Here is an 18,015-nt window from a genome sequence, read left to right as displayed (position 1 = left end):
TCTGAGCTATCTGGCAAGCCCAGGTTGAGGAAGTTCCTTTCTATTCCTAGTTTACTGAGAGCTTTTGTTATAAATGTGTGTGTATTACTGTATATAAATTATACCTCAATTAATAACTGATTTAATAAAATTACCCATTCTAAAGCATAAACAGAGTAGTGTTGTCTGATATATATTAGTTTTGGAGAAAAACTATGTAAAGTTTTAAAAGTTTAAGAAAAATCTTAAGACTAAAAGGTTTATAACATCAGTCAACAATCATATTAAAGATATAATCAAAATGTTTAAGATTTTTCTTTCAAAAACAAAAAATAGATCTAAGAAAGGAATTGCTGTGTTTCCATTTACTAAGCTAATATGATACTTCAAAACTTTGTTATTTTTCTGGGTGGTAAACTTTACCTGTAAAATCTAAATTTAGCACAGCTGAGAGATTGTAATACCTTTTCTTTCCTCAAGAATAAGACCTAAGAATAACAATGAAAATGTAAGATTGCTTTTAATGTTTAGTAATTATATTTCATGTTCTTATTAACACTGTAGATATATAGAATACTAAATAATAACTCTGTAGGTTAATTCTGAATCAGTATAGCTAGATTTTATTTAAATTTCTACTCTTATACATACGAGAAAACTGAGGCTCACTCAGAAAAAGTAATGATTTGCCTTTAATTGTTTCTATATTTATGGTAATTTTTTTAAAAATAGGAGTTACTTAAAGATCCATTGTACATTGGACTACGGCAGAGAAGAGTGAGAGGTCCTGAATATGATAATTTTTTGGATGAATTCATGGAGGCAGTTTCTTTCAAGTATGTATAATCTTTATTTTGTCTATATTTAAGTTGGATTTCAAAAACTTAAAGATAATCTAACATAATAAACTATAAAAATGTTCAAGTTTAGTATAATATGTTTAATCATTATAAGTTATTTGATTGAAATATATGTATGTATATCCTCATAAATATTGCTGACCAAATGATAATGTCATGTGTCTGTCCCCACAAAAGTTATCTGTGTTTCTGTCCCTGAAGTTAGTTTTTTCTTACAAGAAACTTCAGCTGCTTTGGTTTGGGATTCATAATTATGGTGACTGAGGCAGGGGCCAGTGACTGAATTACCTGAGTAAGCCTTTTCATGATTGTTGGCAGTCTGCGTTTTGTTTCTGGCTACTGATAAAATCTGGTCTTGTATCATCTTCCTGGGTGAATCTAACTCTTTTGTGGTAGGAGAGAGAGGCAGAGAAGTGAGCATGAATTAGTACGATCCACAGGGTCCAGAACGAAGCAACATCCACGAATCTCTGATTAAGTCTACTGTATTTGATTAAGATGCAATACAATATTTCACTGAATACTTCATTTAATTGTGGACCAAAGGCTGCTATAAAATTTTCTGGTTTTTCCTCCTTCAAAGTAGAGACGTCTGCCATAATTTAGTAACATATTCTGAGAGAATTTTGTCACACTAACAGTGGTCCCATTTGTCTCTGTATAGTCACAGAAACCATGTACTATTTAAAAACATATATGTTGCTTTGGTTTTTCATAGAAATGAACTCATCACTGGCATCAACTGTAACTATAGACATACTTCTGGTTTCTTTTTATTATAAGGTTTAATTTGAAGAAGTTGAATTCAGTAGCAGAAAGTGCTCTCATCAGCTTGCAAAATATTTAGAATAGTTTCAATGTCTTGTTACCCAAGGTTTTAGTGCAAAGTACAATGGACTGCCTTTTTAAAACCCATGTTTGATTTATTTCTTATTATTATTTAACTTATTTAATTAAATTATACTTACTCATAGACATAGTTGAGCAACTCTAAAATTCAAGAATTCATGGTACAGTTAATTACTAGAAGTTTTTCATATTTAAAATTTCTTACCCTTTAAAATTTATAAAAGATTTTGCAATTATGTGTAACTTTGTAGGTAGCAATATTAATCAAGAGATTGTATAGAGAATACTGCAAGGTGACATAAAAGAAAAAGAAATTCTCAGCGTATTTGTTTTTATTTGTCTGTTCGTGTAAATAAAATTTGTCTTTATATGGGTGATTTCAGTATACTTACCGAGAAACTGCTGAGTCGTGAATATAGCATATATGGCCTATATACTTAAATGTTGTTGAAATAAAAAGAGAAGTGTATGGCCTATATACTTATCCTGTTGAAATAAAAGAGAAATAATTCCACAGAAACAAAAAGAGAAATAATTCCATAACCAGTGAAAAGCTTTCTGGATGAAAAGCTAATTTTGAATGAGCTTTGTCAATCTAGAATCAGAAAAACTATGTGTGTGTGTTTTTAATGTTGAATTGAGAAGTTACTTAAGATCTATAATAAGAAATGGGGACTGACCCGAGTCAACAATAATTTAAAATGCAGAGACCACCTATAAATCAGGAATTACCCTTCTGGGCTCTTCCCAGAGAAAAACCCCACAGACTTTTCAAAGGTACTTTCTAGCGTAACTCTACTTTGGGAAGAGTTTTCTCGAAACGAAACCTACTGCTGCTACCAAATTAAATTGGGACATAATCCTGAAGATAAACCCCAAATTATTTGAAAAGGAAATGTAGCTTACGTTCATGGTGGCAGATGCCTGTTAGGAATCAGATTCTAGATGGAGTTATTAAGGAGTGCAATTGGGATCTACCCTTTTGTAAGGGAAAGAACAGGAAAAGAAGTGGATGAAGGGGAAGTTAAACTATAGTGTCGACCTGCCCACGGCCCTTGGGACCACACTTTCATGCTGTCTCTTCAGATCCCCAGGGAAAACTAATTTCCATTCCCCACTCCCCAACCAATATTACGTTGGTTTTCTAATTTACCTCTTGTCAGGATTGAGTTGGGCAGTTGTAATTTCTTCCTTTTGGCTTTCTCCACAATTATATCTCTTAGCTCATGGGCCAAGGACTTGCTACGGGTGTTGCAGCAGTCACCAAGTAGGTTTCTGTCCTGGTTCTGTATGTGGGGGCTGAGGAAATCACCACCATGTGGGTCTGTGGTCCCAGGGCCCATTACGAGCTAGACCTTGGCCAGAGCTCCATCTATGACTGGGCTCCAGGTCCTTCCAACAGGGACTGACAGTGTATTGATGCTTCAGGTCTCCTAGTATCTCTGTCTGCTCTGTGCGCCCAGAATGTGTGAGTAGTCTGTCTCCCCAGTGCACAGTTGCTGGATTAAAGGGCTGTAGGTCTCTTTGGAGGAAGTTGGGGGAATTACTACCTTGTATTCTTGTTATAATGTCACATGGTCCTTCCCTCTGGAGACTAGACTTCTTCTTCAATCAGTGAGTTCTGGGTCCACAAGTTAGCTAGATTTGGAAACTGAGTCAGTGATTGAGACATTATTGGGGCAACTACCCTCCACTTTTGTGACCATTCATCTTTGATTTATTTTGAATGTACATGTTGAATAGTCACCTTGTTGGCATGCCATATTTTATTAATTATGTCAGTAACTCTCTGTGGGTCAAGCACACCCCACACACCAGCCTTGCCACACTCAGGATAATTGTGCCCACCTGGCTTCTGGTGGCTTCTGATCTTCACCTGGTCCTGTTATCCCCGTTGCTGTTGATGAGCCTGATTTCTCTTACATTCCTTCCCTCTGTCACTTCTGGTCTTCAGAAGAGAGCCACCACTCAGAACCTAGTAAAGGAGATGTCATCTCACTAGTACCTTCCTTGCAACTTAGGTTAGTGGTGTGTTTTCTGGGCCTTCCTGTGGAGTATCTCCATCTGATAGGGTGCTGGCCCTATGGAGCATGTGCACCCCAGAATATACTCTCTGGACCCGTGCACCCTTCTTCTGACCCCTGCCATAGCGTTTCTGGCATTTCACATTTAGCATGAGCTATTACTTTATCCTTGTTTTTAGGTGCCATCGTAGTAGCCAGTTTGCACATTTCCTGAGATTCTTGCTGGTTTTAAGTCTTGCCTCTCAGGACGGTGCCCTCACATGGATGGTGGTGGTAGTGCTGGTTTAGTACCTAAGTTGTGTCTGACTCTTGTGACTTGATGGACTGTAGCCTGCTGGGCTCCTCTGTCCATGGAGTTCTCCAGGCAAGAGTACTGGAGAGGGTTGCCATTTCCTTCTCCGGGGGATCTTCCCCACCCAGGGATCAAACATGGGTCTCCTGCATCGCAGGCAGATGCTTTACCGACTGACTGAGCTACAAGGGAAACCTGCCCTCACATGGATAATCTCTTCCTTGTCTAATCTTAAATTCCAGCCCCTTTGATCAGCCACCTTCAGCATTTAATCTTACATGTGCTCTCCTTGCTAATGTGAACTTGCTAGATCTTTCAGTTCCTTCCTCAAATAGTGTCTTTCTTTTTCAGACCTCATCACCCTATGTGGGTTATATTGTGATATAACCCTAGTTACATAGGCCTGAGCGTCTGGAGAAGAGGTGGGGGTGGACAGATGGGGGGGTTAGGGAGAGACAGGTTGTCTTATTGGGGAGAAGCCTCTACCTACATCCTCCCCAAGAAAGATGGGGCAGGGCTACTTATATTGGTTCAGAAAGTTCTAGGGAATTCGAGAGTTCAAGATTTGGGGGAGGTATCGAGTAAGACATCTTGTGCCACGTGGCAGGAACCTGGTCTTTTCCAGTCAGGATGTTGATTTACCACATCTCCCGTGCCTGCAGGTTTGGGAGTATTTGACTGCTTTGACACTTAATCCCAGCTCCCGGTCATTAGCTTTTTCTGCCCTAAAGACCTGATAACATTTTCGAATCTACCAGAGAGTTCCTCTGGCTTTCAGGTTGGTGGTTACTTGCTTTTAGCTTTTTTATTTCTTTCAAATTTCCAAAAATGCATTCTTTTTCTTTTTAAAAAATTTATTGGAGTGTAGTTGATTTACAGTGTTGTATTAGTTTCTGGTATATAGCAAAGTAAATCAGTTATACATGTATTGCCCTTGGCTTTTTATTTTCTTTGCCCATTGTCCTTAAAGTTATTATTTCTCTTCTGTTTCTCAAATATCATTCCAGCCACACTGTTCCCTTCTGCTGATACATCAGCCCAACCTGTCCCTGGCGAGAGCTTTAACTGTTGGATGGCCACCTTGTGCCCGGGCTTCTCTGTGTTCCCCTGGGGTTAGGGTCCTCATTGCCAGCCAGACAACTAGGGATTCAGCTCCGCAGCCCCATCCTATCACCTGCTTTCTCGGACCACTCCTGGTACCATCGGTCACAGATGAGGTTATCTGGGACATATTTGGAAGCAAACATTGGTCTTCAAGAGGTTTGTAAGAAGTGCCCTAGAGGTCAGCTCCCATGGAAGGGGTGCAGAGGGAGAAGAAATGGGCACAGGGACAGAATTGAGCTGGGATGGAGCACAAGACACCTTCCTCTGGCCCCATGGAGAACTCTGGAACCACAGCGGCTTTTCAGAGTTGTCCTCCATTGCCTGGGACGGCCAAGCCTTCCTGTTCCTGCATCATTTAGTCGTTGGGTGTGGGTCCCCCTGAGAAGGAGCATGACCTATGGTTTAGGGCTCCCTGTAATTGAGACAGTCCTTGGGACAACAACGGGGAATCTGAGAGCCGTGTCATAGTAATGCTTAGATAAAGATAAAAACTGCGCAGGAGAAAGTACTGAGGTTTGAAATAAAGGCACGTGCTAGAGTCTTAGGAGGGACCATATATTCTAAGTCACATGACAGACAAATGCTAGCCTCTGCATAGTATTCTTGCTTTGGAAACGTCGACCATTGGAGCAAACGTTGAGTTGCTTCAGGAAACCATGCACTAAAAGAAGCTCGATCTCTCCAGTAAAAATGTCATGTTAAACCATTTCTTCTTTCTCACTGTTTTGACCCATTTGTTCATTTATGGAAAGCCAGGCACTGTGTTTGGTGCTGGAAATATGGGACTGAATCAGACAAAAATAATCTGTGCTTTTCACATAGCTTCTTTACTAGAGGAGTCAGATAATAGACAAGCAAATAAGGAAATGAAAGAATGCAATTTATGGTAATTGCAATGATAGAAACAGGAAATTGTACTGGGAATAATAGGAAATGTCTTAATTTATATGTCAGGTACGTTATTAGATACATTCTGTGAAGTCAGTTGTCAGTCATGACACTTTTTTAGGCATGATACTTTTGTTGCAAGTTGATATGAGCTCTTTGATTATAGTTAGGTAAATTCATAAACAGTGGAAAACTGAATCTAGAAAATATTGATTGATTAGAACAGATACTAAGTAGCATCTCCTGTGGAGTAATACCACAGGTCCATTTCCCTAGTACTTGCCTTTTCAGTGATTTTATCAGTTGGTCCTATAATTACATATTTGAGAGTATCGATTAAGAAAATAATCCTGAGTAGAAAATAGTTTCTGCACCCACACATGTTCAGTGAGCATCTTTATCCCATGGTTTCTTCCCTCGGTTTCCTGAGTAGCACACCCTCCTTGCTTACTTCCTACCTCACTGGTTGCCCCTTCGCACCTCTCTTGGCTTCTTTCTTCCCCTCCCCTTGACCTCTGTACCTTATGGTACTCCAGGGCTTGGTGCTTTCCTAGGTACTGCTTATTATCTTCACTCCCTTGATGACCTCCTCTGGTTCTTCTTCTATCTGTGACTCCCAGATCTGTGTTTTGAGTCTGTATCTCTTGGAACTCCAGAATGGTAGTCAGCCTCCTCCTTGACATAGACCTGTAATAGGCAGAGCATTTGGAGAAGTCCAGAATTGGACTCCTGACCTCCCACCTCCCTGACCCCTGCTCCTGCTGTAGGATTTCCTGTCTCAGTAAATGACAGCCCCATTTGTCCTGTTCCTAAGGTGAAACTCATTGGCATTATCAGTCCATACCACACTACCTACAAAACTCGTTAGCTTTAACTTCAGAGTATATCCAGAATCTAGGCACGTCTCATTGCCTCTGTTATTACTTCCCGTATCTTCTCCCTTATTATTGTCATTGTCTCCTAACTAGTTTGACTGCTTCCTCCCTTGTGCCCCCTTAGTCTGTCCTCAGCACCGAGGCTAAAATGATTGTAAATGAGGTAATTTCTCTGCTCACAATCCTCAAGGGCTTATCATTTCATGCAGAATTAGAATGAAAAGTCAAAGTGTGAAAGCACTAGGCAGTCAGTCATGTCTGATTCTCTGTGACTCCATGGGTTGTAGCCCGCCTCTGTCCATGGGATTTCCTAGGCAAGAATACTGGAGTGGGTTGCCATTCCCTTCTCCAGAGGATCAAACCCGGGTCTCCTGCATTGAAAACAGATGCTTTACCTTCCAAGCCAAGTGGGAAGCCCTGCAGAGAATAAAAGTTAGTCCTTGGCAATAGCAGAAAAAGACCCCAGACCAACTGACTGCTTGTCTGCTATTTTTCTGAGTAAAGGCAGGCATGCTGATGCCTCAAGGCTTGCCATTTTTCCTTCTTGAAATCCTCCCCACCCTCACCTTACCCAGTTTTCCACATGGCTAGCTCTCTTGCCTCCTTTAAAGAGATATTTAAAATCCTGTGCCGCCCCCTGCCGCTCAAAGGATTTTCTTGGCAGTACAGTGGTAAGAACTTGGGTGCGCTTTCACTGCTAGGACCCAGGTTCCATCCCTGATTGGGTACTAAGATCCTGTAGCCTAGGGGAGAAAAAGAGAGAAATAATAATATAAAATAAAATATAATTTCCTCAACTATTTCTTTCTCAGTGAGGCCTTCCATGACCCACTTCTTTATAATTTTACCTCTAATTCATTTTTTTTCTTCCCTGCATTTATCAGTATCTGATGTATTTATATTTAGTTATTTATGTTCTGCCTACATCCCTACATTGTAAGTTTCATGGGAGCAGGAGTTTTCTTTTTCTTTCACTGCCGTATCTCTGGTCTTTAAGATATTATCTAGCATGTGATAAATACTCAGTAAATATTTGTCAAGTGAATGATTGAATTTGATGTATTTTGTTTATGTAGCTTAAAATGATAGATATGCATGGAAGAACTCTGATAAGTCACATAAATATTTTCATGTGATTTAATTTCAGGAAATATTAAACCTCTTATAATCCTTACATACTGCCAAGTACCTACTAAAAATATTACTTGTAGGTTACTTGTTAAATATTTGTTTTTATTTTGTGGTTGTACTTCTTAAAGTAGCTTTTGTTTTCCAAAATCAATTGCATCTGAAAGTTAATAAGAACAGTAGTAACAGCTTCAGCTCTATTGTCTAAAATCCTTTGGAATTTCATTCATAGTTATTAACTAAATGAGAAAACAAAAAAAAAAACAGTACTCAAGAGAGCTTTGAAAAGCTAGTATTAAAGTTTTTAATGAAAGTAATAGAAGCTATTCATCTGTGACTTAATCTTTTTTCCTTTTTCTTTTTAAATGATTAAAATAAAAAATCACTTGGAAGCACTAGGAATGGCAGCAGAGATGATTATTATATTTAGACCTCAACTTTGGGTGCCATCACAGATCTTATCATGCTCTGTCATTTAACACTTAAGGGAAGTAATCTCAATCTGAAGCCATACCATCTGCCACTTCTACAGGGTGTGATAATGGTGTTTTCATAAAAGGATGCTTTCTCTACTGATCTGACACTGAACCAGCGTCTTGACAGTTTGCCTGAGACACAGCAGACTATTCAGAGAGGTTATTAATTTGGTCAGAGTTCTTAGAGGTCACATACTAGATTTCAAAGGAATAAGACATATAGCCCCTGATTATCGTGGCCAGATTTACTAAATATATTTTTATGATTTTTATAATACTTTCTAAAGACGTCATCCGATATCCAAGTTAATGTGCTCTTCATCATTACTCAGGGCTGCAGTTCAACACTTTCTTCACCATGCTACACTGAATCTTTGGTTGCGCCTTATGGAAGGGGCCTCGTTACTTCCTTCTTATCTTTCTCCTATTTCTGCTGCAGTTAATCTCATGGCTGACTTTCTGTGCTGCCTTCTTCCACCTGTTCCAATCGTTGCCTTTTATTCCTGATCCTTTTTTTAGCTGAATGGGTATATTTATAGCTTAGATGGTTTTATCTATAAATCTTTGAGGCCCTTTGGATTCCACCTGTCGCTTTGATCAGCATAAGTTCCTTAGGTTTTCATAAGAAATTTAATAAAAACATATGACTGTATGGGACACCACCTGCTATACTTCCTTGTGGTCCAAAGGTGAGGTAAACCATTCGAAAAAAAAATCAAGTGGAAAGAATGTCTGTCAATATGAGAAAAATCAGCAACCATGTAACTAAGGAACATGGCTCAAATCAAATTTATGAGTCAGATGTTTTTTTCCATTTTTCCATCCAAAGAAAAATCAGATTCACACTTTTAACTATAGCCATATTTTTCTTGAAATGCCAGGTATTTCTATTTATAACTTTCCACTTTTTCTTCAAGTACATGAAAAAGATAGGTCATGTAAGTATTAGCGATCTATAGGTGTGCTTTATGTATACATATGTGTAAATATATATATATATATATATATACAGTTTTATTCCCTTAAAGATTTAAGATGGATGTGTATTGGGTTGGCCAAAGAATTTGTTTGGATTTTTCCATAAGATCACACAAAAACCCGAAAAAACTTTTTGGCCAGTCCGATACTTTAGTCTTTTAATGCTAGCTTTGCATCTTTGCCCATATTCCACTCCATTCTTGGGGGAGCCAGTTTGACTTGGAGGAACAAATCAAATTTATTATCTCTTTCTGAACATAGTTTACAACTCTTTTCTTGCAGATGCTTTTCTTTTCTAATTGTATTTTATTCTAAACATTAATTCTAGCATTTCCTTTAACATGGATGCAAATTTTTTACACTGGTTTTATTCTGTGTCACTATTACATGTTACTTTATTGTGTCCTGTTTTCCTTATTTGAATATGAGTTCTGTCAGAAAAAAACTTTGTTATCAAGGGATCCTTTTTTTCTCACTGTCCCACATTATACTGTACCATGTGAAAGTGAAGGTCGTTCAGTCATGTCCTACTCTCCAGGCCAGAATACTGGAGTGGGTGGCCTTTCCCTTCTTTAGGGGTTCTTCCTAACCCAGGTCTCCCTCACTGCAGGCAGGTTCTTTACCAGCTGAGCCACAGGGGAAGCCCAAGAATACTGGGGTGTGGGTAGCCTATCCCTTCTCCAATGAATCTTCCCAACCCAGGAATCGAACCGGGGTCTCCTGCGTGGCAGGCCGATTCTTTACCAACTGAGCTGTCGGGGAAGCCCTACTGTGCCGCTAGTGAGAATAAAATAACCCTGTTGAAAGCATTACTTAAATGTTGAAGCCATCAAAACTACTGTGACACGTATCTGAAGGAAAGGTGATTTTCTAACGTAAACTAGAGAATCATTCAGTTTTATGAATGAAGTGGCTCTGCTGGTAGTAAACTAAAGGTCTGAATTTTAATTACAGACAGACATTTATGTTTTAGAGTTTACATTTTCTCTAAAGAAGAAAAGTGTTTTAATAAATTCCCCTTGTATTCATTATTGCCTGTCTTTTTCTCTTTGAATCAACCAGCGTTGAGATCTATATAGAGGAATCCGTTGATCTTTTATCTGAGTTTATGAAAGCTGTATCATTATATTTATTAAAGATAATCATTGTGGTTTGACAGTTTGCATACCATGCTCCTCTTTCTTCTGACTTTCATTTAGCTATCTGAACCCTAACTCCTCTCTTTCTTCTGACTTTGATTTAGCTAACCGAGTCCTAACTCCTTTTATTCACTTATTATTTTTGGCTGTGCTGGATCTTCATTGCTGTGTGGGCTTCTCTCTAGTTACGGTGAGCGGCTTCTCACTGTGGTAGCCTCTCTCGTGTAGTGCGGGCTCTGGGGCACATCAGTTCAGTTCAGTTCAGTCGCTCAGCCGTGTCTGACTCTTTGTGACCCCATGAATCGCAGCACCTCAGGCCTCCCTGACAATCACCAACTCCTGGAGTTCACTCAAACTCACGTCCATCGAGTCCGTGATGCCATCCAGCCATCTCATCCTCGGTCGTCCCCTTCTCCTCCTGCCCCCAATCCCTCCCAGCATCAGAGGCTTTTCCAATGAGTCAACTCTTCGCATGAGGTGGCCAAGGTACTGGAGTTTCAGCTTCAGCATCAGTCCTTCCAATGAACACTCAGGACTGGTCTCCTTTAGGATGGACTGGTTGCATCTCCTTGCAGTCCAAGGGAGTCTCAAGAGTCTTCTCCAACACCACAGTTCGAAAGCATCAATTTTTCGGCGCTCAGCTTTCTTCACAATCCAACCCTGAGATCCATACATGACCACAGGAAAAACCATAGCCTTGACTAGATGGACCTTAGTCGGCAAAGTAATGTCTCTGCTTTTTAATATGCTGTCTAGTTTGGTCATAACTTCTTGCAAGAGTAACCATCTTTTCATTTCATGCCTGCAATCACCATCTGCAGTGATTTTGGAGCCCCCAAAAATAAAGTCTGACACTGTTTCCACTGTTTCGCCATCTGTTTCCTGTGAAGTGACGGGCACGTGGGCTTTGGTAGTTGAAACACATGGGCTCAGTAGTTGTGACTCCTGGGCTCTAGAGCACAGGATCAGAAGTTGTGACCCATGGGCTCAGTTGCTCTGCAGCATGTAGAATCCTCCCAGCCCAGGGATCGAACCTGTGTCTGCTGCATTGGCAGGTGGACTGAGGCACTGTGGAAGGGCAGCCCAGTTTCTTAATACTTTTCTTTCTTGTTGTTGTCCATCTATATTACCATATGTATTAAGTTATAAAAATTTGGATATATCTGCTAGTTGCTGAAACTAAAAAAGAATAATCACTATAGATTCCCTTAGTCATATTCATCGATTAACCTAAAAAACAAAAACCAAAAAACCACTACAAGTAACAGTGCCTTGTGGATCACAATAAGGTTATCATCATCTTTTCCTGCCTCCCTTTGCTTGTAATCTTCTTTTCCTGCCCTCCTTAGTTTACATGTCTTTATAAACAGTGCAGGTATGCACATATGAAAGCAGTTTAGTTTTTACTTTCAAAGACTAATCTTAATCTATATGGCTGGGTTTGATGGGGAAATAGTGTTACCCTCCGTACTTGAATGAGATAGATAGAATTTTACTATTGGAAATTAAAGATGTTGAAAGGAAAAGGGGAATTAAGCAAAGTCAGAAAAGTGGTTGGGGTAAGGTCAAAATTAAAAGGGACTCTTGTTCTCTAAGTTTGGAATCTAATTTGCAGTTAATGCTGTCTTGACTTAACATTATGCTGATGGTCAGTGTGTCTCAGTTAGCAAAAGTCAGAGCCCCTGTGCTGGCCCGTCCTGATCTCCTGTGCAGAGGCCACTCTGCCTGCCCTGCCTGCCCTGGCATTGGACTCTCAGGGCATGTTCCCACTTCAGAACCTTTGCGCTTCCTCGTCCTTCTTTCTAAAATATCCCCCCCCTCCCCACCTCCCCTGTTCCCTCCCTGAAATCTACTTGGTTAACTTGGTTTTTTGGGGCTTCCCTGGTGGCTCAGAGGGTAAAGCATCTGCCTGCAATGCAGGAGACCTGGGTTCGATCCCTGGGCCAGGAAGATCCCCTGGAGAAGGAAATGGCAATCTACTCCAGTACTCTTGCCTGGGAAATCCCATGGACAGAGAAGCCTAGTAGACTACAGTCCATGGGATCACAAAGAGTCGGACACGACTGAGCGACTTCACTTTCTTTCTTTCTTTCTTTCAACTTGGTTTTTCAGTCTTTATTGAAATCTTACCTTCTCCTGAGCCTTATCCTTATTCCCCCATCCAGATAATAACTGAAATCAGCCCAACCTTCTCGCCACCCCTGGCTCTCCTGATACTGTTGTTTGGCGTGACTTTTTCCCTATAACTTTTTTTAAAGTCTTTATGTCTTCATTGATTTTGTTGCATTACTGCTTCTGTTTTATGCTTTGGTTTTTGGCCACAAGGCATGTGGGATCATAGCTCCCTGACTAGAGATCACAGTCGCGCCCCCTGCATCAGAACGCGAAGTCTTATCCCCTGGACCACCTAGGGGAAGTCCCTTATGGTATAACTTTATATTATTTGCCTAGATTACATCAGTGTATATAGTTTATTTATTTATTACACTTTTTGCTTACTGTGTGTCTCACCCACTGGAACGTATGTTCCCCAAGGACAGTGATCTAGTTTGTTCATCTTATGAGCAAGTTCTTATGTTAACGCCTGATACAGAAGAGATATATATTAAACACTTGTTAAACTGAATTGAACTATACTCAAAGGGAGACCACATAAGAGAATATGAGTGAATTGGTACAAATCTTTCACTGTTACTAGGAAATTAAATTTTAAACATGCCTTCCTTTTGATGAGTTACTTGCATCATTTTCATTGGAAAGAGAACCATAAAGATGTTGTGAGTGGTGAATACCTGATTTTCTCAGGTCTCATAAATAGACTATTTCTTGAGGGACTAAAAATAAGTACTGAAGTTGGTGTGTTATGTAAAATAATGACTATACATTTAATGCAGGCTGGTAGTAGATCTTTTTGAGCTGATAGATTTCCAAGTTCTATTATTTAAAGCTTTAACAAAATTTGTGTAAAATTTGTTATAATCAAGACATAAGAATAAAATAATTATTCATATTACCAAGAAGATTACATTCTGGCTAATTCAGTTTTCCATCACTTGACTGTTATTTTTATTTCACAAATTATAAAGCAAGCCAGAATTAACACAGCATGCCACAATTTTGATTTAACCATGATGTAGTGGTTAATTCTTTAGACTGTTTTTCTTTGTGGTGTCCACAGATGGTGACCCATTTTTTTTTTTTCACATCTTTAGTCAGAAGAATTCCACATCCTACAGTGTACGTGTAAAGACTGCCACATTTGCAAATAGGAAGAAGAATAAGCAGCTGTTAAATGTATTATTAGCCAGTATGGTGAGATTGGGATTATAGAAATTCTAATATAAAAAAAGGCTCAGTCATTTTGAGGCTAGGTTGGAGTGGGGTCGCCCAGGATAGGTTCGAAGTTCATTTCTTCAGAGTGATGTTTCTTGTTTCAGTGAGCTCACTGTAGTTTGGGGTCTGACTTTCAGCTCAGGAAGTTTGGAAAGCTGGCTCAGAGCCCGTGTGTCAGGACCATGTGATAACTAAAAGCTGGGCTTTAAAAAGTGCGTGGCCAGATGCACGTAGGTATGTAGATTTCTGTCTTCAGTGAGAAGGTGGAGTATAATTAGACATTCTCAAAAGTGTTCCAGTTTTAGGATTTTATTAAAGTACTGAAGACACTGTATTTTGTTTCAACATTCAGGGCTGGATCTGTTTCATAAAACATGGTGATTCAAGAATATCTGTGATCATTATGAGTCAGCTGAAAATGTTGGTCACATCATCTAATTATACTTGACCCAGAGGAGTAAACTCACTCAGTGTTTTAAACTACTTTGTTCTGCATAAACTTTAACTTTTCCTTGCTGCCCAAAGTTTATTTTAGCAGCAGCTCAAAAGACAATTGGCAAAGGGAACAATTCAAAAGAAAAAAAATTTCACAGAAGATTTTTTATTTGCCTTGCATTACTTTCCCTGTGCTACATATTAATTGTATAGTCAGCTTCAAAGCAAGTTCATGATAAAAATTATTTCCACAATTAAAAAATGATAAAAGATACTTAAAGTTGTTGAATCAGCTGTGAAAAGATTAAAAATGAGATTTAGGCTTGCATACTATTTATGGTAATCACATAGACCAGTTCTTTGGTCTCTCTGTGTGCCTTTTTTTTTTTTTAATTTCTTTTTTTTTTTAATTTTTTTTTTATTTTTTAATTTTTAAAATGTTTAATTCTTACATGCCACTGCTGGACTTCCAGATTTGCTGACATATTGCATATAACACTTTGATAGCAGAGTAGTAGTTTAACCTTATGTATGTCCCATATTTATTATGAGTTTCTTTACCTAAAAGCACTAATGTTGTTTTCTGGTTTCAAACAGTTAAGGATATAAACAACTAATAATTCTAACCTTTTTTAGCTTTACTAACTAAACTCTGGATTTACTAACTATACTCAGGCTTCCCAGATGGCTCAACAGGTAAAGAATCCACCTGCAATGCAGGAAACATAGGAGACACACACAGGGTTTGATTCCTGAGTCAGGAAGATCGCCTGGAGAAAGAAATGGCAACTCACTCCGGTATTCTTACCTGAAATATCCCGTGGACAGAGGAACCTGGCAGGCTGTCACAAAGGGTCGGACTGACTGAGAAACTAAGCACCTGGTAGCAACCTAAAAGCACTGATGTTGTTTTCTGGTTACAAATAGTTAAGGGTATAAACAACTAGTAATTTGAACCCTTTTTAGTTTAACTAAACTCTGGATTATGCTAATGGATTACTCCACATCTATAGTCTCTGCCCAGTAGAGTTTCAACTGTTGAAAATCACGTGTGCTCAAAGGGAGTAAGTAAAGAAATGCTATAAGTTAATGCAACAGAATAATTAAAGTGTTTAATTCATTTTAATGGTATTTGTGATAAAAACTGACACCAGAGGATTTGTATGGTAGCTATGAAAGTGAAGTGAAAGTGTTAGTTGCTCAATTGTGTCCAACTCTTTGCGACCCCATGGACTGTAGCTTCTCTGCCCATAGAATCCTCCAGGAAAGAATCCTGGAGTGGATTGCCCTTTTCTTCTCCAGGGGATCTTCCCAACCCAGGGATCAAACCTGGGTCTCCCTCATTGCAGGCATCTTCTTTACCAACTGGGCCACCAGGGTAGCCCCTATGGTAGCTATGGCCTTGTTTATTCATTTATTTTTTAAATTTCTTTGAAAGATTTCACACTGACTCCAGATTTTCTGCAACAGGTCTTTATTTCTTTGTCCGTACTCTTGCAGGATCATAATTCCCCCACCAGGGATTGAACCTGGGCCCTGAGTCCCAACCACTGGACCTCCAGGGAATTCCCTAGAGATGGTCTTTGGAAATACCTAGAATGAGGGCAAGTGCAGTGAAAGGAGTGACTCGACAGCAGACCCAGTACGATCGTCCCTTCCTCTCTCTTGTCTTAGCCCCCGCTCACATACATATATATATATATATGGTTGATTTTCTAGGTGAAATTCATTTCTGTTCTGTTTATTTTAGGAGACGTTTCTTGCTCAGGTCAGAGTGCTAGGTACTAAATCTTCACTTTCAGTAAAACATACCTAAATAAAATTTTGCCCATAAGAAGTTGTTAGTGCTTGAATTTCTTCGTACGAAGTGTCTGGAGTAGTCAACGTCATAGGACCAGAAAGTGGAAACGTGGTTGCCAAAGGGTGGGGAAGGAGAGGAGGAATTAGAGTTTAAGGGTCTGAGCTTTGCAAGATTAAAAAGTTTCCAGAGATCTGTTGCCCAGCACTGGAAATATACTTAAATTATTGAACTGGACACTTAAAAATGGCTAAGATAGTACGTTTAATGTTAGGTGTCTTTTTTTTGCCACAATAAAAAGGAGAAATTGTTAGTAAAGTTTTTGTAGATAAAAAACTTAAGTGAAAAGCGTTTTAAAGATTTGCAAAATATCATTTAGTGTTAGAGACTAAAATCTTTCTTATTGTTATGATTACATGAAATATTCAGCCCATGTAAAGTGTTAGGAATAGTAAAGCTCAATAATTTTGTAATTGAATATAGTAACTTTCACTTTTCAATGCAGTTTGATGTTAATTCATTTTATACTCCTTTTACTGACAGGACACTGGCATTGTAACTCAAAGTGATCTGATATATTTCACAAGAGCTACTTTTATAAACAGAACACCTTGAGGCTAAAAGGAAAATTTTAGTAAAAATAAGCATCTTTCTGTATATTTAATACTTTGTGAATTTCCATGGAGTAATTCCCTTCTGTTTATTACTTGTTTGTATTTTTTCCTAAATGGTATAAAATACAAAAGTATTTGCTTTTAACTATACCTTTTACATACTACTGAACACTCAAAATATACTCAAAATATTAAGTGTTGAAAGGCATATTTTCTTCTAACTTAGAAACTATCAGAAGGTGACTTCAGTTGAGTGCATTGTTTGTTTTCTTGATATTTAAAATTATCTATTTAAATACAAGAATGAATACTTTATACATTCAAATAGTATCATGGATTTGAATCTTCGAAAGTTCAGGAATGGCTTTTACCACTGAGAGAGAAAACAGATTAAAAATTAAGGAAGCATTGGGATGTCCCTGATGGTCCAGTGGTTAAGACTCCATACTCCCAATGCATGGGTGTGATCCCTGGTCAGGGAACTAAGATCCTACATAGCACACAGTGTGGCAAAAAGAAAAAAAAAAAAAGAAATTGTAATTCCTTCTTATTTTGGATATGACACATTAAATAAAATGACCAGGTGTCTTCCATCATTAATAATAACAGTAACAACTACAATGACAGCTAATATAATTTTAGGATACGCATCAGCCTTTGTTCTCAGTGCTTTTACTTTCTTTTCATCCTCAAAACAAGCCTGTATCATCCTTATAATTATTTGACCCCATTTTTCAAATAAGAAAATGGAGCTGCTACTGCTACTGCTAAGTCACTTCAGTCGTGTCCGACTCTGTGTGATGGACATGCTCCATGGACGGCAGCCCACCAGGCTCCCCCATCCCTGGGGTTCTCCAGGCAAGAACACTGGAGTGGGTTGCCATTTCCTTCTCCAGAGAAAATGGAGGCACAGAGAAATTAAGTAAGTTTCTATAGCTATCCAACTGAAAAGTAACAGGCCAGAGATTTAGATCCAGATGATCTCGCTCCAGAGCCCATGCTCTTAATCAACGTGCTACATTCCTCTCTGATTTGAAGGAATATTATCCAAATATGACAAGTGCAGATAACATAGCCTCTATTGTCCATTCTGAGTTCAGATGTCTTATAAATGCAACTTTTGGTATAATGATGAAAATAATAGGGATCACAGTAACTCTAAGCTCTAGACTGAATTTTAAACATACAGCCACAAAGATAAGCAGTGCCCTAACAACTTTGAAAATTTCAGCAGTTATGGAAG

The 18,015-nt window shown here is 38.8% G+C and overlaps 1 protein-coding gene across 1 annotated transcript in view; it reads left to right on the top strand.

Moving 5' to 3' along the window:
- ME1 (malic enzyme 1) overlaps positions 1–18,015 on the top strand; it is a 204,840-nt gene that overhangs the window by 111,967 nt on the left and 74,858 nt on the right. Inside the window, exon 6 of the mRNA XM_018052931.1 lies at positions 712–815. Coding sequence (XP_017908420.1) covers positions 712–815 — 104 coding nt within the window. The remainder of the gene's footprint in view (positions 1–711; positions 816–18,015) is intronic.

The sequence above is a fragment of the Capra hircus genome, chromosome 9, assembly GCF_001704415.2.
Source record: "Capra hircus breed San Clemente chromosome 9, ASM170441v1, whole genome shotgun sequence".
In the NCBI taxonomy this organism is placed as follows: domain Eukaryota; kingdom Metazoa; phylum Chordata; class Mammalia; order Artiodactyla; family Bovidae; genus Capra; species Capra hircus.
This window is presented reverse-complemented; position numbering and strand designations above follow the sequence as displayed.